Source organism: Eriocheir sinensis, chromosome 5, assembly GCF_024679095.1.
Source record: "Eriocheir sinensis breed Jianghai 21 chromosome 5, ASM2467909v1, whole genome shotgun sequence".
Lineage (NCBI taxonomy): Eukaryota > Metazoa > Arthropoda > Malacostraca > Decapoda > Varunidae > Eriocheir > Eriocheir sinensis.
Genome location: NC_066513.1, coordinates 22,074,433 through 22,099,445, shown reverse-complemented (window position 1 = coordinate 22,099,445; position 25,013 = coordinate 22,074,433). Strand labels below are relative to the sequence as shown.

The 25,013-nt window shown below is 42.1% G+C and overlaps 1 protein-coding gene across 2 annotated transcripts in view; it reads right to left on the bottom strand.

Annotated features, from left to right (window-relative positions):
* The window catches only part of LOC126985245 (neo-calmodulin-like), a 106,142-nt gene that overhangs the window by 64,890 nt on the left and 16,239 nt on the right, over nt 1–25,013 (bottom strand). Inside the window, exon 1 of one of the 2 annotated variants that reach the window (XM_050839863.1) lies at nt 1,497–2,557. The exons of the other annotated variant lie outside the window; for it this stretch is intronic. Coding sequence (XP_050695820.1) covers nt 1,497–1,586 — 90 coding nt within the window. The 5' untranslated portion in view covers nt 1,587–2,557. Of the gene's footprint in view, nt 1–1,496; nt 2,558–25,013 lie in introns of those variants that run through there. 2 annotated transcript variants of the gene reach the window in all.

Genomic DNA, 25,013 nt, shown 5'->3' with positions numbered 1-25,013 from the left:
AAATCAACTTCATAAAAACACTACTATAGAGGATGATATTTTGCCTGTAAATAATAACATGAAAAAACAGATTCGACCTTACCTCAAATCTGCGCTCAGGAAGAAAATACAATTACAGATTTAGAAACGGAATCTCAGGTGTGTGGGAGGGATGGAGTATTCGTATTCGAATACATTCGAATACCGTATTTGGGTGGATTCGTATTCGTATGCGAATAATTATTGGCAGAAATCAAAGAATGCACATTCGTATTCGAATACGAGTGCAAGGGAAAAAAAAGTATTCGTATTCTGCGAATAATCTTACGAGTACTTCAAAATTTATCATCAGAAATAACAGCCGTTGATCCTTATAATTCCAGCCTCCTGGGCGGACGTTTAATCGTCGTGTATAGTACAGGTTCGCAGACCGTGGCAGCGCGCGTCACTTTACTGTTCCATAACTTTAGAAGTGCTATACACAGTTACGCCAACAAGATATTTTTTAATTAAAAGTATTCACGAATGTCATGAATATTTTCAAGAAGTATTCGTATTTGTATACGAATTAAAACCATTTCAGTGTATTATAACTGGAATTCGTATTCGTATTCGAATATACAACTCTTGTATTCGCTCCATCCTGGCGTGTGGCAAAAAAAAAAAAAGGTTGGAGAGAGAGAGAGAGAGAGAGAGAGAGAGAGAGAGAGAGAGAGAGAGAGAGAGAGAGAGAGAGAGAGAGAGAGAGAGAGAGAGAAAGGCCATTCGTAAAGTTTTCGTTCAGTTGTTTCTCGAATATTTACCTAACTTTGCAAGTACTTGTTGTGCTTGTTTGTTTTCCAGGCCGGGCCGCGAACCTAACGGGAGGGCGGCTTTAAATCACAGCTGCTGAATGGACCTCCTCTCCTGCCCCCCCTTCTCCACCTCCTTCCCCTCGTATCCCATATCTCAGTAATAATAGTGATAATGATGATGGTGGTAATGACAGTAATGATGACAAAAATACTAAAGGTCGTGTTAACTATAATATAATGCTTTGAATATTGCTATTATTTTTTCGACTACTATTACTGTTGCTGCTGATACGACTGATATTACTACTACTGCTGCTACTACTACTACTATTACTACTACTACTGCTACTACTACTACTGCTACTACTACTACTACTTTTATTATTACAAGCACCTCTAATTTATATAAACCGTAATAACACTTCATAGCCTTGAGAAAAATGACACACACAAACACAAATGTACAGACTAAAAGATGACTACACCTGCAAAAACACAACCCCGTAAAAAATGCCAAAAATAAAAAGCAAAACCACCGCCACCTCAACCCTTTTTTTTCCCCTCAGCAACAAAATTCCACAACAGCACATCTCTGGTTTCTTCTTAGTCACTCTCCCCTTCAACTCCGCCCTTCAACTTCCCTTCAACTTCCCTCCCCTTCCCTCCACCTTTCCAGCCCCATCCCCGCCCCGCCCCTCCCAGCCACTTGACACACACACTTACTTCTCTTTCGGCCTTAAGAGCCTCTCGGCGCCTCTGCATCTCCGAGCGAGCCCGAGAGTGGCGCATGAAGTTCCCGAGAACGCCTGCCATCTTGCCTGGGACGTGGTGGGCTTGCTGTTCTTATGGCTGATGATGATGATGGTGATGGTGGTTATGCGATTGTTTCTTGGGATTTAACGGGATCACAAATTATCTTTCTTTATTTCTCTTCTCGCATATGTATTAAGTGATCGTCTGAGTTTATATTTTCTTGGGTGTTAATGTTTTCTGTTGGCGTGTTACGGGTTTGCAAGATGTTCTTTTCCTTAGTTTTCTATAGTAATTTCTTCACTATCTTCCGAACCGCGATGTGATATGGATAACGAGGAGGTATGTTTGCGATGTGACGAGTCTTAGCTTCATCAAGTCTGTTACGGTGACGTGCGACGCTGATATGTTGGCTGGCGTGACGTGGCGGCGGAGAAAGGTGAGGTAAGGTGCTCAAAGACTCACGGGAAAGTTTGGCTGGGGCTTAAGATTATGTTGCGGTTGTTTTCAAAGTTGATTTTTCCTTTGTTTTTTTGTGCTGTTCTTATTTCTACTTCTCTTGTTTTCTTCGTTTTATTTTTTTCGTTGATACGTTGCGAAGGTGTTAAGGCGGAGGGTCAGGTAAACTTATGTCACTTGTACGAACTTTTTTCTTTTATGTCTCTTCTTCGCGTGATTTATTATTTTTTTTCACTCCTTTCAAATATCTTGGTTCGTTTTGATATTTCCTTTACACTCTTCAATGTCTTTTTTTTTGTCAGTCAGGTCTGTCAGTACATCTCTCTCTCTCTCTCTCTCTCTCTCTCTCTCTCCTAAGCGGTCAAGGCAGTTTCTTGAAGGCGTGTGCGTAACATTAGCGTGTACGTGTCGTGTCGTGTAGGTCTGTATGTGCACCTAACAATAACAAGTACACACACATGAACACGCAAACACGCACACACATACACACACACTGACACCCTTGTACTGGTCCTGTTGTACTCGTCGTCCCCGCCACACCGTCGCTTCCAGAGGCACTTTTGTTATTGCTATGAGCTAATGATAACAACAATTGTGTTTCGGTCCTGGAAAAAAATATATGCATGAAAAAGTTGCTAAAATACATACACATATGAAAGCAGGCACGCGCGTAACCTTTTCACCTTATCTTTTTCATCTTCCTCCTCATTAATCTTTTTAATTAAATACGATATGTGTGATGGAATATATACCTGCTCTGTTTGCTCACCTGTACGTTTACTGAGCACAAATTTTGCAGTGTGTTCGTGCTTTTTCATGATAAGATCTATGACCCCCCTCCCCCCCCCCCCCAAAAAAAAAACGAATGGCAACCAGGATTTAAAAGAGGCAAGGTATAAATAAAAAGAACAAGTAACGCTAACAGAAAAACAAAGGTAGCATCAAATATACGTAAGTAAAGAAAAGACTAAAAATACCAACTGTCTCTTTTTTCTACATGTTTTGATGAAAAAAAGAGAACATATGTAGACAAACTGATTAAGAAACTACCTATAAATAAAAAAAAATCAGGTGAAAGTAATAAGAAAAAAAGGAAAGGCATGTTGATTAATTTCTCTTTTTATTCTGGGTGGATGCATAGTGGTGACCTGACTAACAGGTACTGGTGGTGTTGACGGTAATGATGATAACAGGAAAGGTAATGTGATGATAATGGTGTTGATGACGGCAGTGTTGATGACGGCTTCCCTTTTCCTCCGTTTGTTCTCAGTTTACATCGAACGTAACATTATGAACCATTTCCAAGGGAACGATGTTTGCTCGGACGGTGCAAATAAAAACTAATTGTACGTATTATGAAGGGAAAAACAATAATCATGAGCGCTTGGAACACACACACACACACACACACACACACACACACACACACACACACACAGAATATGCACGCTGTAAAGGAGGAAGTCGCCTTCACGCCAAAAGCCTCCCTAAAATATGAGGTTAAGTGAGGTTCATCCTTAAAGTTGAGAGAGAGAGAGAGAGAGAGAGAGAGAGAGAGAGAGAGAGAGAGAGAGAGAGAGAGAGAGAGAGAGAGAGAGAGAGAGAGAGAGAGAGAGAGAGAGAGAGATTTATGCAGGGTGATTTTTCTCTTTTATTGTTGGTTTTTGTTATTTTTATGTGAATTTTAATGTTAGTTTATATATCTATTGTTTTATTATTATTATTATTATTATTATTATTATTATTATTATTATTATTATTATTATTACCACCATTGATTTTATTGCTAAATGGCGTTTTTTTTTTCTTTTGTTTATTCCTATTCCTTTGATATTTACTTGCATATTTTTATTTACCTTTTCTTCAACATTTTACTTTTATTTCGCTCAAAGAGATTTTCAAATAGTTTTCATTACATGAATAAATATTTTTCTCTAAGTCTCTTACATCTTCTTTTATGGCCTCCGCCAAGCCGTTTCTTTTTCCACTTGACGATATGTTTTTTCATGGTGTGCTCATTCGCGTCTTTGCTCTGCCCTCAGTGAAAAAAAATATTACCCTTACATATTATATTTGCATGCAGCGACTAATATAATTTTACTGCTTGCCCCTTTCCTCTTTATTTTATTACACATTTGCCATTTATATTCCCAACGCTCTCTCTCTCTCTCTCTCTCTCTCTCTCTCTCTCTCTCTCTCTCTCTCTCTTCGTGAATCTCTTTAGTCAGCAGGGAGGATAAATTATCTCTTTATCTCTCCTCTTCTCTCCACCCCCACTACTTACTCCCCTCGACTGATCTCTCCCTCCCTCCCTCCCTCCCTGCTCCTGCCCCCTGTCTCCCTCCCTCCCTCCCTCCCTCCCCGCCGCTTAACACCTCTCCCGGGCCTCCTAAGCTCCTTGTCCTTGTCCAATATCCAAAGTGTCGTGTCATATCGCATCAACATTCATCTTATAACAAGGGAGACCAAGAATGTGGAGAAAATGAAGGCTGTTATCATTCTTCTTAGTTGTGGTAGTATATAGATGCAATTAAGAGGAGGTGGAAGAGGACGAGGAGGAGGAAGGGGTTGAAAAAGAAAAAAAAGAGGAAGTATAATAATAACAATAATAATAATAATAATAATAATAATAATAATAATAATAATAAGTACTAATACTATTAATAATACAATATTAATACAATAATAATAATGATAATAACAATAATAATAATAATAATAATAATAATAATAATAATAATAATAATAATAATAATAATAATAATAATAATAATGAAAACGTACAATGACGCATATAAAGCTTGCAATAGAAAACAACAACAAAACAAAGAGCAAAAAATAAAAACAGGAAAAAACACGAAGAGGAGAAAGAAAAAGACGATGATGCAGAAGATAAAAACAGCAGATTAAACAGAAGAATAACAAAAAGAGGTAAAGGAACACAAATAAAAGAAAGAAAACAATATTATAACTATTGGATGCATTTTCTAGGATGTCACGAAAATAAAACAAAATGAAACAATAGTAACAATAGGTATGATATTGAATGAAAGTGTTGAGGTATATTGCATTCAATTGTCTATTGCGTTCAAAGTTTGTGGTGGATGTAACGCGATTTTGACTGTGTTTATATTTTTCATCTTTAAGCTTTCCTTTTTTAAGAGGATTTAATTTTTCCTTTTTCCATTTCTTTTTTGTCTGCTTCGTATGGCAACGCTCTTTCAAGGTCAGCTTTCGTTTTGCCATTTAGAGACAAACCATTAACAGTTCTGGCTGTCTTTTTCAGTATTTGCCCGTCTGTCTGTCTGTCTGTCTGTTTGTCTGAATCTGTCTGTCTATCTGTTTCTCTCTCTTCGCCTTCATTTGCTGCCTATTCAGTCATCCACCAAGCTAATTAACTACCTGCCTACGGACCTAACTACCTACTTACTTACCTACTTACCAACCCCGCCCCCCAACACACACACACACACACACACACACACACACACACACACACACACACACACACACATATATACACGCACACCACCCCTCCCCCCCACCTACACACACTACAGAAGGAAGTAACCAAATTAACGGTAGGTGCAGTGACGGAGGAGGTGTTGGTGGTGGTGGTGGTGGTAGTGGGGGTGTTGGTGGTGGTGGTGGTGCTAGTGGAGGTTGTGGTGGTGGTGGTGGTGGTGGTAGTGGAGGTGGTGGTAGTGGTGGTGGTGGTGTCTTCCGGACCGAAACATATTAACGAAAAGTGGAAGGAAAACTCAGTAATGTCCTTCCCTAACGCCTATTGATGAGCCTTCGCGCGGGGAACAGAGAAAAGAGACGTGGCTGGCATCGTTAATTAGGGCCAGGAATAGCAGTGTGTGTGTGTGTGTGTGTGTGTGTGTGTGTGTGTGTGTGAGAGAGAGAGAGAGAGAGAGAGAGAGAGAGAGAGAGAGAGAGAGAGAGAGAGAGAGAGAGAGAGAGAGAGAGAGAGAGAGAGAGAGAGAGAGAGAGAGAGAGAGAGAGAGAGAGAGAGAGGGGGGGGTGAGGGGGCAGAGGGTATACCATTTCACCATCTCATATTCATTTTCCTCTTCCTCTCTCTCGCTCTCCTTCTCTTCCTCCTCCTCCTCCTCCTCCTCCTCCTCCTCCTCCTCCTCCTCCTCCTCCTCCTCCTCCTCCTTCTCCTCCTCCTCCTCCTCCTCCTCCTCCTCCTCCTCCTCCTCCTCCTCCTCCTCCTCCTCCGCCTCCTTTTCCTCCTCCTCCTACTCCTCCTGCTCTTCCTCCTCACTTAACGATATGTACCTGGGAATTAATGAGCACAGATCACAGGTGATTATTCGCGCCCAGGGACTAAGAGAGACAAAAGGCGACAAGGATAAACGTGGCCCTCTTTTCTGCCGCTTTAAAACATCGACTTAAAAAAAGGAAGCGTCGATCCTCTGTATATTTCAGGGTCTAGTTTGGGTGTGAGCGCGAGATCATGAGAGAAAATGAAATGAGAAGCTAAAAAATAAAATAAAAATAATACTCACACTAATACTAATATAAATACAAATAGTAATAATAATAATAATAATAATAATAATAATAATAATAATAATAATAATAATAATAATAATAATAATAATAATAATAATAATAATAATAATAATAATAATAATAATAATATAACGATAATGAAGATATTAATATATTACGTAGGCAGTAACATAATGAAATATAGCGCATACGTTTTGCATTGGACACAAATTAAATTAAAAGACAAAAGGCAATTAAAATGAAATATAGCAACGAAAGGTAAATTAATAAACGAAAAAAAAAGTTTTGGACGCCACGTGGACGCGATTTTTTTTTTTCATCCCTCCGTCTGTTTTTCTGTCTGTCAGTCATTCTGTCTGACTGTCTGTCTGTCTGCCTGTTTCCTTCTCTCTCTCTCTCTCTCTCTCTCTCTCTCTCTCTCTCTCTCTCTCTCTCTCTCTCTATATATATATCACGTTTTGGTTAACTGATGCAGATTTTTCCGATATTTCTCTTATGGTTGATGCTCATGAATTTCCGGAAATTTTCATGAGGGGGTCTTAAGGGAGGGGTGCAGAGATGAGGGGGGACAGGCGCGAGGGGGTGCAGGAATGAGTTTGGGAGGAACTTTGGGGTGCAGAGATGAAGGGGGAGGGTTTAGGAGTGCAAAGATGTGGGGAGGAGGTTCTCAGCCTAGGGGTCAGGGGGAATTTATGGTGGTCAGGGATGGAGTGGGGGAAAGAGGAGAGAGGAGGGAGTAGGAAAGAGGACACAAGAGTTTCGATTCGGCCTCTTGAAGACAAAGGAGTCCGCTTGCCGCCTCCTCTTGCAAGATTTTGAAGTGTTTTTTGCGCTTATGATGTTGTATTCTTTTCTCTCTCTTTGTGTTCCTGTTTTTTTGTGTATTCAAAGCAGATGGATAGATAGATAAATAAAGATAGATAGATGGATAAATAGATAGAGATAAAAACAAAACAAAAGATATGTAGTAGTGAAAATAAGAAAGTAAGTTTATTGCCAGGCATGTGGGAGGACAGGTGGGCAGGTAGGGTAACAGGCAGGCAGTCAGGAGGAGAGAGAAATACTATAATAAAAATAAACGAAGGAAGGCACGAGGAAAAGGGAACGGGAACGAGAGAAAGGTGGGAGGAGAGAGGAGGCGAGAGATATCAGAGAGTGCAGGAAATGAAATATATAGAGAAAGATAGGGAGAGAAGAGGGAGAGAAATGAAAGCCAGAGAAAAGAAGGAAGGATGGAAGGGAGGAAGAAGCGAGAGAAATCAGAAATAGCAGGAACTGGAGTGGATGGAGAAAAGGAAGAAACGGAAATAGATAAAATAGACTGGAAGAGAGGAATGGATGAAAAAGACGAGAGGAATATAGAATCGAAAACAAAGACAGGCAAGGGATGTAATGCCTAGAGAAAATGATAGAAAAGTGAAATAAAAGAAACGGAGAGAGAGAGGTGGAATTGAGAGACAGGAGAGACAAACCGACAGGAATCAGACAGGCAGGAGACAGAATGAATAGAGAAAAATAAAGGTAAAGAGAAAATAAAAAGGAGGGACGAAGATAAAAGATGAATGAAATAAAAACAAATAGCGATGGAACAGGTAAGGAAAAGGAATAAGAGGAGAAAGAGAAAAGGGTGACACAACTAAAATGGAAGAGGGAAGAATGAGAAAAGGTGAGAGAGAGAGAGGCTGAATACAGGTGATAAAAGGATAAAAGACAAACCAGAAAAAAATAGCGATGCAACAGGCGAAGAAAGAGAGGAAGAGGAGGAGGGAAATAGAAGGAGGATGATACGAAATTAGAGGGAAAAAAAAGAGAAAAAGTGAGAAAGAGAAATAGATGCTGAATGAGTACAGGTGATAAAAGGATACAAGATGAGCCAGAACCCCCCCCCCCCCTCCCCCGCGATGGAACAGGCGAAGAAAGAGAAGAGGAGAAGGAGGGAAAAAGGAGGATGATACGAAATTAAAGAGGGAAAAAAAGAGAAAAAGTGAGAAAGAGAGAGAGGCTGAGTACAGAAGATAAAATATGAATCAGAAAAAAATAGCAAATGAAAGACGTGAAGAAAAGGAGGAAGAGGAGGAGACAGAAAGAAAAACGAGTGAAAAAGTGAGGAAGAAAAAGAGAGGCTGAGTACAAGTGATGCTTCAACCTGAAAACGTTATCGGATAGGAAACAGAAAAATAAAAAAAAAGTTAAATAAAAATAAAAATGAAACGGGTGTCGTATTGCAGCAAGCCGATATCTGTTACATTCCACGTCTGTCTGTTCGTCGGTGTGTGATGAACAGAAAAAAAAAGTCTCTTGGTGGATTGGGAACAGGGAGTGAAGGGAGTGAACGGGAGTGAAAGGAAGGAACGAACAGGAGGGAGTGAATGTAAGGGATTAGAGGGAGTATACATAGGAAAATGAAGAGAGTTAACAGGACGGAGTAGAAGGAATAGATGGAACTTGTAGAAAGAACGGAAGGGAGTAAGATGCAAGGGAGTGGAGGGAGTGAATATGAGATAGAGAAGGGAGTGAATAGGACTAACAATAGGGCATAACTGGGAGTGGATGAAACTAAGGAGGAAGGATCGAAGGGAGTGAGTTAGGGAGGGAATGGAGGAGAGAGAGAGAGAGAGAGAGAGAGAGAGAGAGAGAGAGAGAGAGAGAGAGAGAGAGAGAGAGAGAGAGAGAGAGAGAGAGAGAGAGAGAGAGAGAGAGAGAGAGAGAGAGAGAGAGAGAGAGAGAGAGAGAGAGCAGGAGAGAGAGCAGAGAGCAAGAGAGAGAACAGGGAGGGAGAGAGAGAACAGGGAGGGAGAACGGAAAGGAGGGAAAGAACGGGAGGGTGGGAAAGAACGGGAAGGAGGAAGAGAACGAGAAGAAGGAAGAGAACGGGAGGGAGGGAAAAGGGAGGGAGAGAGGGAGATTACAAGGGAGGGACATAGGGAGGGAGAGCATCACTATTAACTTTCACTTAACGCTAATTCTGGATGAGATAATTAGGTGGATAAGAAGTAATTAAGAGCGCGTGAGAAAATGAATTAATTATGCGAATCTGGAAGTCATTAGCATTAGCATATTTTTTTTCTCACCGTTACGATCTGCTTTCCTTTCTTTCCCATTTCTTTACACAGGTACAACAAACGCACCTGCGCAGTCCTAATTAGGGAAATATCTCAACATAAAAATGGCTACACAGATTCATTTATTCCCAAAGACATTATTTTTTTTTACTTCACAAAATTCCTTCAAAATCAGTGAAAAAAAAATATTATCCAGCATTGAATATTCAGCTAAATCCACCGTCATTACCTTGCTCATGTTCAAGAACCCAACAAACTACAGGAAAGACGCAAGGTAAGATTAGTTAGCTTATTGAGGGAAATCTGAAGGCGGAAAAGAAGATTAAAAAAGCAAAGGAGAGATGGAGGGAATAGAGGAAGGTTTGTAGGACGTAAAGAAAAGAAGGAGGAAAAGAAACGCAGATTTTTTTTATCAATAGGAGGGAGATAAAAACAGGAAAAAGGAAAAAGGGAGATAAGGGTTGGAGGGAATGCGGAAACAAAGGCAAGTAAATGAAAAGTGATGGGAGAACGCCGTAGATTTTCAAAGGCAAACACGGAGAGGATACAGAGAGAGAGAGAGAGAGAGAGAGAGAGAGAGAGAGAGAGAGAGAGAGAGAGAGAGAGAGAGAGAGAGAGAGAGAGAGAGAGAGAGAGAGAGAGAGTAAAGAGGAGGATGGTAGGGATAGAAGGAAACGAGAAACAGGAGTAGGAGGGAGGGAGGAGGGGACAGAGGAAGGGAGAAGAGTGTAGATTTTCAAATGTATGGACGGAAGGGATGAAAAAAAAATAGAGCGGATGGAGAGAAGAGAGGCAAGCAGAGAGACGATGATAGGGATGGAGGGATAAAGAAAGAGAGAGAGAGAGGAAGGATGCAAAGGAACGGATGGAGAGGAAAGAGGGGGACAAACTAGAAAAAAAGGATGGAAGAGATGGAAGAGAACGAGAAGGTTGAGTTGGAGGGAGGCAGGAGGGAACAGGGGAAGGGAGAAGAACGGAGATTTTCAAAGGTAAACACAGAAGGGATGCAAAGAAAGAACGACTTGACAGGAGAGAGGGAGACAAAGTAAAGTGAAGAAAGGAATGGAAGAAAGCGAGAAAGTTGAGTTGGAGGGAGGCAGGAGGGAACAGGGGAAGGGAGAAGAACGGAGATTTTCAAAAGTAAAGACGGAAGGGATGCAAAGAAAGAACGACTTGAGAGGAGAGAGGGAGACAAAGTAAAGTTAAGGATGATAGGAATGGCAGAAAGCGAGAAAGTTGAGTTGGAGGGAGGCATGAGGGAACAGGGGAAGGGAGAAGAAGGGAGATTTTCAAAGGTAAAGACGGAAGGGATGCAAAGAAAGAACGACTTGACAGGAGAGAGGGAGACAAAGTAAAGTGAAGAAAGGAATGGAAGAAAGCGAGAAAGTGGAGTTGGAGGGAGGCAGGAGGGAACAGGGGAAGGGAGAAGAACGGAGATTTTCAAAGGTAAACACGGAAGGGATGCAAAGAAAGAACGACTTGACAGGAGAGAGGGAGACAAAGTAAAGGGAAGATAGGAATGGAAGAAAGCAAGAAAGTGGAGTCGGAGGGAGTCAAGAAAGGTCAGGGGAAGGGAGAAGAACGTAGATTTTCTCACAAACTCCGCAAAATCGCGCCAAAATTCACCATTACCTGGCCGCCACTAATGACACTGCCACTAAATAGAGACTCGGCTAATGGACCTGAGAGCTAATGGGACCAAGAATTCTCCTCTGCCCTCCCTCCCTTCCCTCCCTCGCCCTCATCCCATATTTCCCTTCCCCTCCCTTCCCCCTTCTTTCCTCCCTTCTGGTAGTCGTACGGGTCTCCAGAAATTAATATAAAGCAGAAAAGATCAAAACAAGTGCAGCATCTACAGCCTAGACGCAACGGAGACGTGGAGGGAAAATGTCAAGACAGTCAGGGCGGGAGGGTCAATGAGAGGTTGGGAGCGGAAGAGAGAACATTGAGAGTAAAAAAAGCGAATGAAGATGCGGTATATAAAAAAATGGAGAGCGCAATAATACTAATAAAAAGATGAAACATAAAATGGAGACGTTTGGGGAGACAGAGGTAAAAAAAAAAATATAGAAAAGACTGTATATGAAAGCCTTTTTCCCACCCACCCCCCACACAAAAAGAGAACGATATTGCAGTTTAAGGGGTTAGAAAACAATGCGGTACACTGAGAACAAACGGAGTTAATGAAGAGAAAACAAACGATCATGTCGGTTAGAGGAGACGGCGGGGAAGACCATGGGGATGAATGATTCATGAGTAAGGTGACGGAGAATGACTGAGTGGAATATGATGAGAAATTCTTTTGTGAGAAAAACATACACAAGAAGATGAGTGAAAGTAAATAAATCACAGATAAATGGAGAAGTTCGCTGAGTGAGTGCAGAGCGTTAAGTGAAGGCGTGATATGTTGTTACATGAATAAAAAATCATATAAAATAAATAAAACATTGAAAATACATCACACCATTACTTTCTTACACACAAAATAAATATCTAAAGGGAAAAAAAAGGAGAAATACATCAAACAAATACTTTCTTTCTCACAACATGGATGATGAAAATAATCAAATAAACTATAGAAATATATATAGACGGAAACCTAATCTGTTCTACCGGAACGAATAAATGACAATAAACGGGGAAGAGAAATTTAAGAAAAACAAAGCAGAACAAGAGTATAACTTTAAAAAAAAATAAAACAAAGAGGTAAACGCCAATTAAGGTAATGGTAAAACACCTTAACAAGCCCGGCGGCACGACAAACACCATTACTTAAACACACAAAACGGCAACAACAAAAACAAGAGCGCGGCACCAAATGAGTCTCCCTAATCCTGTTTTCTTTATGGACAAACACATTCCGTAAACTTTTTTTCTACATATTGTGAAAGTTTTTAATATTTGTTTTTGTACAAAATATACACAACAATGAAATGAATACAGAAAAAAACTTGCTCATTGGAGAAACAAATTTTAAGAGAAATTTTCTTTTATATCTTTACGTTCGTTTTCATCTCTAAATTAAGGCAAATGAACGGAATGAAGCAAAATTACTGCAAAATCAGGTGAGGTCTGAGAACATCCTCAGGAGAATCAGGTGATTGGCTCGGCAGGTGAGTCAGGGGGCGGCAGTTCACTTGAGATGTCACGTTGTTCAGGTAATTACGTCTACCAAGAGAGTTAGGGCAGGCGAGAAAGAATCACCAGCAACTATTCTTAGCTCTCTCGGGACACTGACATTTGAGACACGTGACCAAGGGGAGCAGAGTGAGAGTGAGGCGCATTTCACCTACAAAGTCACGTTCTGTAGGTAATTAGATGGTCCACCAGGCGCGTGAGGAGATGTAAATAAAGATGAAGCAACGATTCTTACGTTGACTTGAATATTGACATTTGAAGCACGTGACGAGACGGACCGGAGCAAGGAGCAGCGCCTCCTTCCGCTCCTCGTGACGCCTGGACACTGCTGCCTGCACCTGAACGCCCTGACCTCACCGTTCCGTCCTCACACAGCTGATGGCACCGTCACACACGAGGAATAAGACCTTACGAGGAGAAGGTTGTCGCTATATTATCCTGTCACGAAAGTCTTTGCCATAGGCTTTTGTCTGTAAAAAAGGCTGATTACTATCCCACGAGATCCTCTGAGACATTTATAGGACACGTCCTTGCCCTCTGAAAATGACGGCTATTCGCAAAAGGATGCTACGATAAAATCTTTGCTAAACAGTCTTGTGATGAACCAATCTTCTCTACACAATCGTGACACGCTATGAAGGGCCGATTACTTGCCCACGAGATCTTTGAAACACTTATAGGACATGTTCTTGCCCTCTGGAAACGAGTGCATCTTCGCCAAAGGATCCTACGACAATCCTACGATGAACGAATCTTCGGTACACAATCCTGGAACGCTGAGAAGGGCCGATTACTTGCCCACGAAATCCTTTGAGGCACTTGTAGGACACTTTCCCGCCCCCTAAGGACGCGGCCGGGCTGTCCTCGTGGTCGTGGGGCGCGGGGGAGGCGAGGGGGCGCGGGTATTACGGGGGCGTGAGTGTGTGGTCCACGTGAGGCGCGAGGAGCCGCCGCCGCCTGTGTGTGTGCTCGCGCCGCTACAGCACAGTGGAATGAGAGGCAAGGCACTCCTCTTCCTCCTCTTCCCTCCGGCCCTCTCTCGCTCCCCTCCTACACCCCCTCTCTCTTCCGCTTTCTCCCTCTACGGTCTCCTCCTTCCTCCGTCCATCGTACTCTACCCTCCTCCTTCCCCTCCCTCGGTCGGTCCCCTTTCCTGTTCCTCCTCTTTCGTTTGTCCCTCTCCTTATCTCCTCTCCTCCTCCTTCCCCTCCCTCGGTCTGTCCCCTTTCCTCCTCCTTCCTCCGTCCCTCTCTCTCCCGTCCTCTTACCCCTCCCTCGGTCTGATCCCCTTTCTCTTCCTCCTCTTCCCTCGGTCTCTCCCCTTTCTCTTCCTCTTCCTCCCTTTACCGTTTTCCTCTCCCTTCCTTCTCCTCCCTTGGTCTCTGTCTCCTTCCTCTTTTTCCTCCTCTTCCCTTCGACCCTCTCACCCTTCCCTCCCCTTCCCTCTCTCTCGGTCTCTCCTTCTTCTTCTTCCTCTTCCTCCCCTTACCAGCTCCTCCTCTTTCCTCCCTCCAGCATGCCACCACCTACCCGTCATGCGCTTCCTAAATCACCACCGCTATCTCCTCCTCCTCCTCGCCTCCATCTTCTCTTTCCCTCTGCTACACTCTCCTTCTCTCCCTCCTCCTCCCGTCTTCCTCCACCTCCTCCTTTCCTTCCCTTAACCACTTCCTTTCCAACCAACAAATTTAAACTCTTTCCTCTCTTCCAAATATAAAAATAAATGTTCACGAGACACTTGAACAGTTATTTGACGTATAAACCCTGAACACTTTAATTTCACTCCCCTTTATTTCTTAGTTACTTCCCTTCATTAATATCCTAAGCCATTCGTGTGTTTTGATTGCTTTCCACCTGTCATCTCTTTGGTGTGGCTAATACCTCACGCCGAAAAACCTGCCAACTAGGAACGGTGTGTTTTTTCAATTACCTGGACAAACACAAGCAGGTGAGTTTCATCTCCTCGTCCGGGGATGATAACCATAGTCAACTCTTTCATCTCCTTATGTCGATGGAGTGTTGTTTCCTCTCTCACACTCTCACACTCAAATCCTTTGCCTTCTTCCTTTATCTCGTTGTTTTCTTTGTCTAACCTTTCCCATCTTCATATTTTCTACTGATTGATTCCATTCTTTTCTTAACGTCTTCTTACTTCTCCATCTTCGTTTCCTCATTATCTTTTTCTTATCATCCTTTTCATTTTCATATCCGTACAAGCACCTTTTTTTTTGTTGCGCTCCTGTTCCTCGTGTTCATCTTGCTTTATTTCCTTTTTGTGTTCTCGCCTCCTCATCTTTATTCGTTTTCTTTTACTTCCTCCTCCTTCTCCTCCTCCTCTCCTCTTCTCTTCTCTTCTCTTCTCTTCTCTTCTCTTCTCTTCTCTCCTCTCCTGTTCTGTTCTGTTCTGTTCTCTCCTCTCCTCTCCTCTTCTCTTCTCTTTTCTTCTCTTCTCTTTTCCTTTCCTTTCCTTTCCTTTCTCCTCCTCCTCCTCAATTCGCAAATCACACTAATAAGGAGGAACAAATGTGTGTGTACTTAACGATAACTTCCTGGCTTTCTCATAAACTTGAATTGGACAAACACAAGATTGGAACCCGTCTCTCTCTCTCTCTCTCTCTCTCTCTCTCTCTCTCTCTCTCTCTCTCTCTCTCGTCCAGATTTAATCACCTTAAGCCCTACCTGACCTTTAAATACCAAGTCAAAGAGGATCAATAAACAGGTCAGAGAGTGTTCGATACCGAATATAAACACTTGACGTTCTTCTCCTCCTTCTCTTCCTTCTATCTCTCCCTTCTCTTTCCTCTTGTCTTCTCTTTTTATTCTCTTTTCTTCTTTTCTACTTTTCTTTTTATAAACGTCATTCTTTTCTTCATCTTTCCGCTTTTCATCTTTTTCTTTTTGTTTCTTCTTCGTCTCATCCTTTACTCTTCTTGATCTCTGGACAAACTCTCTTTCCTTAATCATCTGCTTTCCTCTATCTTTCCTTCTTCTTTATCTTCCCTTCTTCTCTTCTTGATCTCTCTACAAACGTTCTAATCTGCCTCATCTCTCCATCCCCTTCCTTTCTCTCTTTTCCTCTTTCACTTCCTATTCTTTTCTTGCGTTTATATCTTTTACACATTACGTATTCTTTATCTTCTCTGTTGTTCTTTTCCTCCACTTCTTATGTTTTATCTATTGCGCTTTTCTGAATTTGTCCTTTTTCCTCCACAAGGTAATAAAGGGAAAGGGTGAGGGAGGGATGGACGTATGAAGCAAAGGGATCATTGAGGGAGAAAGATAGGAAGAGAAGAAAACAAACAAACAACGAAGAGGATGGAAGGAGGGAGGCATGCAAGAAAGAACAGGGAATGAAGGAAAGAAGGATGGAATATGAGGATAGTAACCGGGAGGAATAAAGTAGAAGAGGAAAACAAAAAAGGAAATATAAGGAAGCAGAAGAAGAACAGGACAAAGGAAGGTATAAAAAGGAAGGAGATAAATTAATAAAAACAAGGACGCAAAAGGATACACAATGATAGTGGAAAGGGGAAGGGAAAAAAGGGATAGACAGAGAGGTAGGAAGGAGGGAAGAAGAGGAAGGGAGGGAGGGAGAGAGGAAGGGAGGCATGGGAGCAGATACAGGGAGGGAGACAGAGAAAGGGAAGACATGAGCGTAGAGAGGAAGGGAGAACATGGGAGCAGAGGTAGAGAGGAAGGGAGGACATGGGACCAGAGATAAAGGGAGGCAGAGAGGAAGGAAGGGAAGGAGGGACAGGGAGGGAGGACATGGGACCCCTGCCCGTCCCACCAACAATATTGACAGCCTCTGACACGGCCCGTATCACACGTGGTGTTCGGAGGTTGTATGAATATGGATTTAGACCTGTATATCCACCTGCCGACACGTACACACACACACACACACACACACACATACACACACACACACACACAAACACACACAAACTCAAAATAGAATTGCTCATCAGGACTGCTAAAGAGACACGAGAGGAAGGTCAAGGAATAGAAGGGTAAGGAGCAAGAAGAGGAAGAGAAGGAGGAGGGAGAGGAGGAGGAGAAGGATGAAGAGGAAAAGGAGGAGGTAAGTTAGGGGATAAAAAAAAGAGGCTACAAAGTACATCCTCAGGCCTCCTCTCTCCTCGTCTCTCTGTGTCATCACCTAAAGTATAAGAAATGAGGAAGACGCAGAAGCAACAAAGAGTATTAAGGACGAGATGCTGATAAAGAGGAGGCGCAAATGGCAACGATAAAGGAATAAAGAAAACGGGAGAACGAAAGGTATGACTCTGCAGTTTTGGCGAGACCGTAACTTTTTGGCGACAAGTGGAGAAAAGAAAAGTAGAAAATGAGTGAGTTTGCGAAAAGGAAGTTTGTCATAATTTTCATTGTGAGAGAGAGAGAGAGAGAGAGAGAGAGAGAGAGAGAGAGAGAGAGAGAGAGAGAGAGAGAGAGAGAGAGAGAGAGAGAGAAATGATAAAAGACATGAGGTTTGCAGAATGAGATTTGGCATAACTTTTGGCAGCCTCGTCACCGTTAGTCACTGCACCTTGGCACTCAATCACTGCTGGCACGCTGGGCACTGTATTCACCACCATCTACCCCTGGCCCCCCTTTGACCCCCTTTCACCATGTATAGCCAGCCAATGCAATCCTTCCTTCCTACAGTTGACACATCGCCATTATTTTTCATGGACAGAATGAAAAAAAAAAAAAAAATCGCGTATTCAAAATGTTCGCAGGCCATGAAAGAGTAAGCGGGTGAGAGAGGGAGAAAGAGAGAGAGGAGAAAGAGGAGGGAGGAGGAGATGGGTGGGATGGAGGGAGGAGGGAAATGGAGAGGAAGAAGAGAAAGAGAAACAGACAGCAAACAGATAATGGCAGTCTGAGAAAATCCCTCATTACACTTGAACTTACTTGAAGTGGGAGGAGGAGGAGACGGAGGAGGAGGAGGAGGAGACGGAGGAGGAGGAGGAGGAGGAGGAGGAGGAGGAAGGGGATAAAAGAAAGAAAGAACGAAAGATTCACATTTCCTTGTTTTAATTTCGGAAAATGATCATAAAAATCACTCGACCGCGATGCCGACACACACACACACACACACACACACACACACACACACACACACATTAAAGGACCCACCACGCCACCGCCCCTCTGATGGCTTTTAGGAAGTGAGGGAGGAGGAGGAGGAGGAGGAGGAGGAGGAGGAGGGGATGGGGAGGGGAAGGGTTGATTTGTGGCTCCAATACCTAATTTGTGGCTCAGTTTCCCTTTCTTATTCCTCTCCGGCGAGGGGAAAAAAGGGAAAATGAAATCCCAAGGGCGTCGCTTTCCTCACTCAGCGATTCGTGAGCCAAATCCCCTCGCGGCCAGGAGGGAGGAGGAGGAGGAGGAGGAGGAGGAGGAGGAGGAGGAGGAGGCGGAGGAGGAGGAGGCAGAGGACAATGCTATAAAAAGATAAAGGTGATCGCAAATGACATTAAAGTATTGGTAGATAATGATCGATAATGGCAGTAGTAGTAGTAGTAGTAGTAGTAGTAGTAGTAGTAGTAGAATGTGTAGTGTATGTAGTAAGTGTAGTGTGAAAGTTAGAAAAAAACCTCGATATATAACAAAAATACGTAAAAAAATGCCATCAGAATTGTCATTATTGGTGGCGTTAATGACATGGGGAGGAGGAGGAGGAGGAGGAAAAAGAAGAAAAGAAGGAGGCAAAGAAGTTGAGGTAAGAGAAAAAGTGAAAAGAAGATGAAGAACACGAACAAGAAGAAAGAAAAAAAGAAAAGAAAAATCACAGTTAGAGGACGATAAGTAAACACATAAAGGAAGAACGATGAAGAGGTGATAAATAGGAGAAAAAGGAATAGAAGGGAAGGAAAAGGAGGAGACAGAGGCGCGGCGTCCCCCGGGGTAACGCGTCTCAGGGGGGCGGACAGTGGCGTGCATTATGGCGGTGTCGGGACGGGCCGCCGCGGGGGACGCTTCTCTTTGTCCGGGGATCCTCATGCATATGGAACAGACAAAGGCAAAGGATATCCTGGTGACGATTAAGAAATAAAGAAAAAATGGACTTCGGAAGGTCATATCATGCTTAAAAATAAAAGAAAATGGACTTGTGAAGGTCATATCATGCTTAAAAATAAAAGAAAATGGACTTCGGAATGTGTGTTTATGTGTTTACTATCATGCTTAAAAATAAAAGAAAATGGATTTGTGAAGGTCATATCATGCTTAAAAATAAAAGAAAATGGATTTGTGAAGGTCATATCATGCTTAAAAATTAAAGAAAATGGACTTGTGAAGGTCATATCATGCTTAAAAATAAAAGAAAATGGACTTGAGAAGGTCATATCATGCTTAAGAAATAGATAGAATGGACTTGGGAAGGTCATATCATGCTTAAAAATATAAAACAATAATGGATTTGGGAAGGTCATATCATGCTTGAGAAATAGACAGAATGGATTTGGGAAGGTCATATTTTGCTTAAGAAATAGAAAGAATGGATTAAGGCAGGTCATGTCATGCGCGAAACTGATACAGATAGACAACCAAAGCAGCAGAGTGGCAACCCATGAACTGTCGAGGTTTTGTTGGACGGAGAGATGAAAATTAATTGAAGTATATTTACCAGAGTAGGATGAAGTATTCTAACATTGTGCAAAGCTGTAGGCCATTTGTTAGTTTTTGTTTGTTCTGAAAGTGGAGTGACAACAACAGATGATGACGATAATGATGATGGTGACGATAAATTAATAATAAATAATAAATTGACCTCTCTTTTTGGCCACTCCTTTGACCTCTATTCAGGAACATTAAGTAGCGGGCTTTTTTTTCATATATTTTTCTTTACGCCCTTGAACTGTCTCCTTAGCTGTAAAAAAAAAAAAAATAAATAAAAAATAAAAAAATAAAAAATAACAAAACCATACATCCTTAAGACAAATTCTGTAGGACCCACATACTCCCCCCCCCTCCCCCCCATTTCGTTCCCGTCACCCCTTTGCCCTCACTACGCCCTCCCAGACTACCATCTCCGTATATTTATCACACTGATTTTTCAAGGTTTCATTTTCCATCGTTGAGGCCTAACAGTTATCTCTCCAGGTGTGATCGCAGTCATTAATTTACCTGCCAGCACGGACAGGTGTATGGACGGCGGGATTTAACGTCGCCTGTCGGTCGTCGCGATATAAAAGCAGAGAAAAAATATGCAAGTGGAAGGTAAATATTGCACACCCGCTGTTTTGTACAATACAGACCAATAAAAACGATAGCAATAACGGCTGCATACCTGTTATTTGATTTTGGAAATACTTGAATAGAGCAATCAACACAATATTGCGTCCACGCCTCCCATTAAACCATTTCCATATGCAAACAAGAAGAAACGGAAAAGAAGAAAGGAAAAGCCACGTTCCAGTGATCGAAAAACTATATATAAAAAAATACACATAACCTTCCGTAAACAATACTTTTAATAAGCAGGCAGAAAAAAAGAAAAGCAGAGAGGAAAAAAAGGTGATTGTGCAGATTCGTCCCGCTCCACCGAGACAACCATTTGTGTCATCCTTTTATAGGTAAGGAACGAAGAACATGTCCCTTAAACTATTACATGAAGGCAGAAAGTTAAGGTTGAAAATATGTATCTAAGGAAGAGATTCGCCCCGTAACGTAGCATGGCGGAGAATGAGTAACCTATTTTCTCTATCGCCATTAAGTTGGTACACAGAAAAGTACCTTCACCCGGGTAGGGACAAGAAAGAGGAGAGGAAAGGAAGATAAAAAAGGATAGAACGCAATATTACCTTCCTTTATCCCGCTCCCGGCCCTCCGCTACTACAAAGAATCACAAAAGTACTACTAAGCGCCCCGCCCTTGCCCCGTGCCCGCCGCCGCCCAGGGGTAAACACATCCCTTAGAAGCCTTTACGCCCACGTGTTTGCCTCCGTCCACGCGGCGAGGCAGGCGTGTGGGAAGGCGAGGCAGGTAGACAGGTGAGGAAGGTAGGTGATGGTACAGAGGGTTCGGTTTTCTTTCTTTCGTTCTTTCATTCATCTTGCGAGCAACACACACGAGATGGAGGTCTTTCTATGGATACACTGGGTTTCTCTCTCTCTCTCTCTCTCTCTCTCTCTCATAATCATCAGAATTTTCAAAGCGGTGACAAGTTTCAAATAACAGTCATAGGACTTATAATTATTTATCGTCCCTCCAATACCTGTGATCACTTCCTGAATTACCTGAGACGCTTTACCTAATCCCCACCTGCCCATTCATCCACCTGAGAAACATTAATTTGTCGAGTTCGAGGATGGGAATAGGAAATTGCGGGACCTGCAATGTCTGTGTGGAATGAATGCATGATTGCAACACAGAAACCTAACGCAACACACACACACACACACACACACACACACACACACACACACACACACACACACACACACACACACACACACACACACACACAGACAGACAGGGACAGACAGACAGACAGACATACAGACAGACAGACACAAACACACACACACACACACTTACCTACACGCAGTCTTATATAATTCTACAAAAAATAATATTGCTCAAGTTTGCTCAACTCTCATAAACTGTTCCCAGCAATGCATTTGAAGATATCGTACACTTAACCTAACCTAACAGCAAAAACAACAACAACAAAATATCAGATGTGCATACTCAGTACCTAAATTCATAAATATTTCCTCAGTGGTGAGACAAACAAAGTAAACAAAATTTTACTGAACCTCTTATTCTTTTATTTTATTTGCATACGAGAACACATTTTCATATTATATTTTACCATTGCTTACAGTTTACCATTTTTACTTGTATATTCGGTGACACCTAAAAACAGAGGGCACTCTACTGCTACCATGAAAATAATAATAAAAATATAATCCTTTCCTCATTCTTTTCTTTCCTAATATTCCTTCCTTCTTTTATCAATTAATTCAATCTCTCTCTCTCTCTCTCTCTCTCTCTCTCTCTCTCTCTCTCTCTCTCTCTTCCGTCCGTCATAGCTCCCGGTCTTCCTTCCTACCTCCCTTCTTTCCATTCAGCTTTCCATACTTTCTTCTCTCGATCCCTTCCTTCCCCCCTTTCCCTTTACCTATCTCCCATATCGCGGCGTGACGCTTCCTCTTTCGACAGTCAGACTCACACACAAAAAATCTTGGCAAAAATATTCTCCCCAAAAGCTCGAACGGCAACAGAATCCAAGCGAGTGTCCGCGTTTCCGACCACCTGTGCGCATTTTTGCCGAAATGTTAATTATCACGGGTAAAAATCTGATTGAACTTGACTTTGACCTTTGCCCTTCCGTACGTCGGCCGCAATGTCACCGCGAAGTCAGAGAAAGTGATGACCGCGGATTAAGATAAATTGAAATGTCGTGTTTGTGTATTGTTGCCATTTGTTTTGTGTATGCTGACGGGTTAAATGTGAGGAGGAGGAGAAGGAAGATGATGATAATGACGATGCTAATGATGATGATGATGATGATGATGATGATGAGATATAAAACACCAGGGGAAGAGAACACACAAAAAAAGACATGGGAGGAAACTGCCCCTAAAAAAGGAAAGAGGAGGAAGAGTGAGAGGAAGAGGAGGAGGAAAGAGAAAAAATGGAGAAACGAAGAGATAAATCAGCGTTTGGAGGGAATGGATCTTCGTAGTACAAAGGAAACACGTGTGCCAAGAAAGAATGTTACTATTATCATTATTATTATTATTATTATTATTATTATTATTATTATTGTTATCATTATTATTATCTTCATCATCATAATTATGAAAATGGTATTATAAACAATTGCAGATGAAATTTCTCTCTCTCTCTCTCTCTCTCTCTCTCTCTCTCTCTCTCTCTCTCTCTCTCTCTCTCTCTCTCTCTCACATACGACAGGTAACCAGAAGTAATTTTCCCAATGCTCCTCATTACATCGATTGCAATGCCAGGTAAAGGTGCGAAGAGGGAGGGAGGGAGGGAGGGAAGAGTACAAGGAAGGAAGGGTGGAAGGGAGAGGGAATGAATGAATGCATAATGGAAGGAAAGAAAGGAATGAAGAATTGAATGGGGGAAGGAAGGAAGGAAGGAAGGAAGGAAGGAAGGCGGGAAGGAAAGTGGGATAGGGTGCAAGGGAGGGAGGGGTGGAAGGATGATTGGGTACAGGGACTAACTCGTCTGCCTGTGGTCTGGCTGACTCACCTTGATCCAGGTATACACAAGATAAATTAAGGCGATCCGTGTGATTGGCGTATGTTAAGTGGTCGTGGCGTTATTGATACTGCTATTACTATTGCTGCTACTATTGCTACTACTACTACTACTACTACTACTACTACTACACAACTGCTACTATTACTATTATTTTTTCCCTCTTCATGTAAAATGTACATTGTAGAAACAAAATCTTATAGAGAAAATACGTTTCTATCACTATGAAACACGAAGCGCAATATAATAAATTTCATTGACAATAAAAAAAGATTCAGAACACAAAGAATATTAACAAACAAAGGAACTAAGATATATCAACAAAGTCATAAACGCACTCACAATCACGCACAAAAATCACATTAAAATTACAACAAGAACAGCAACAATAACAACAAAAAACGTAATGGTAATAGCAGGAGTATGAAAAGTCATAATGATAATAATAGCGATAAAACTTTCACTCACAAAGGAATGATAAATAAATGTTTTCTACGTTACCTGGCCTGCGTGTCTCGGCCGCTCCTGCCAGATTACGTACCTGGAAAAGAAAACGGCGGTAATTAGTATTCAGCCGCAGGTGAATGTCCAGGTAAGGTTATCATAATGAAGGTGCATGACTGTTTCCTGTTCTGATGCTACTATGATAAGGTGCATGTTATAGTGGTAGGGGAGGAGGAGGGAGAAGGAGAAGAGGGAGAAGAAGAATGAGGTAAATAAGGAAGAAGGAGAGGGAAGAGGAGGATGAGGAGGTGGGAAAAGGATAAGAATAATAGCGATGGAAATGAATGAATAAAGAAGGGAGAACAAGCAAGAATATAAAATGAAAGAAGAAAGGGAGATAAATATATAAAAAAATGCGAACCACAATGCACAGGAAGTTAACAAACAGACGAAGAGAGAGAGAGAGAGAGAGAGAGAGAGAGAGAGAGAGAGAGAGAGAGAGAGAGAGAGAGAGAGAGAGAGAGAGAGAGAGAGAGAGAGAGAGAGAGAAAAGTAAAGATAAACAGAAATATATAGACAGACATAAGGAAAGACGAAAGCCACATTCATTAAAAAAAAAAAAAAAAAAAAACTTTACGTGATCAACCGGAGCAGATAAAGGAACTAAGAACGTTTGATTCTTCGCCCTAGTCTGTCTTAATTAGTTAGTGGAACAAAGGCTTGTGTGTGTGTGTGTGTGTGTGTGTGAGTGTGTGTGTGTGTGTGTGAGAGAGAGAGAGAGAGAGAGAGAGAGAGAGAGAGAGAGAGAGAGAGAGAGAGAGAGAGAGAGAGAGAGAGAGAGAGAGAGAGAGAGAGAGAGAGAGAGAGAGAGAGAAGAAAGCCTAATTTGAATCCAATCTGCTATTTTTCCTTCCGGCTGTGAGTGAAGGAGAGAAGATGAAGGGCAGGAGGGATGGGAGGGATGGAGGGATGGAGGAAGGGAAAGTGAAGGGAGAGGAAGGAGAAAAGAATAAAAGACTGAGGGAGAAAAAGGGAAAAAGAGAGAGAAAGACGAAAAAAAGCAATAAAAGAAAGGTGGACAATATTGTTTTCTTTCTGTCACGCACGACCAGATAAAAAAAAAGGAAACGAAAAAAAAATACAAAGCGAAAATATTGTGTGTGTTTGTGTTTGTTTGTTTGTCAGTGTGTGTGTGTGTGTGTGTGTGTGTGTGTGTGTGTGTGTGTGTGTGTGTTCACTTCGTACTCATTGACTCAGACAGACACACAAATCCTCTTCTCTGTCTCCCTTCTCTCCTTGCTCCCCCCCTCCCCCTTCACCTCTCTCTCCTCTCCTAACTCCCTCCCTGTCCTCACTCCTCCCTTCACAATGTCATATAGCAAACCAATATACTTCCTGGAACCTTCCCTTCCCTTCCCCTCCCTTCCCTTTGTCCCGTTCCTCTCTCTCAACCTCTCACTTCCCTTCTCTCTCAGACTCTTAGGGACAGGAGGTGAAGGAAATGTGATGAAGATAGAAACGAAGAATGGGATGATGGAGAGTGACGGATAGAAGAGAGGGAGAATAGAGATAGAGGAAGAAGAGAAGTAATAAAGAACATTCATCAACACGTCTTCATATT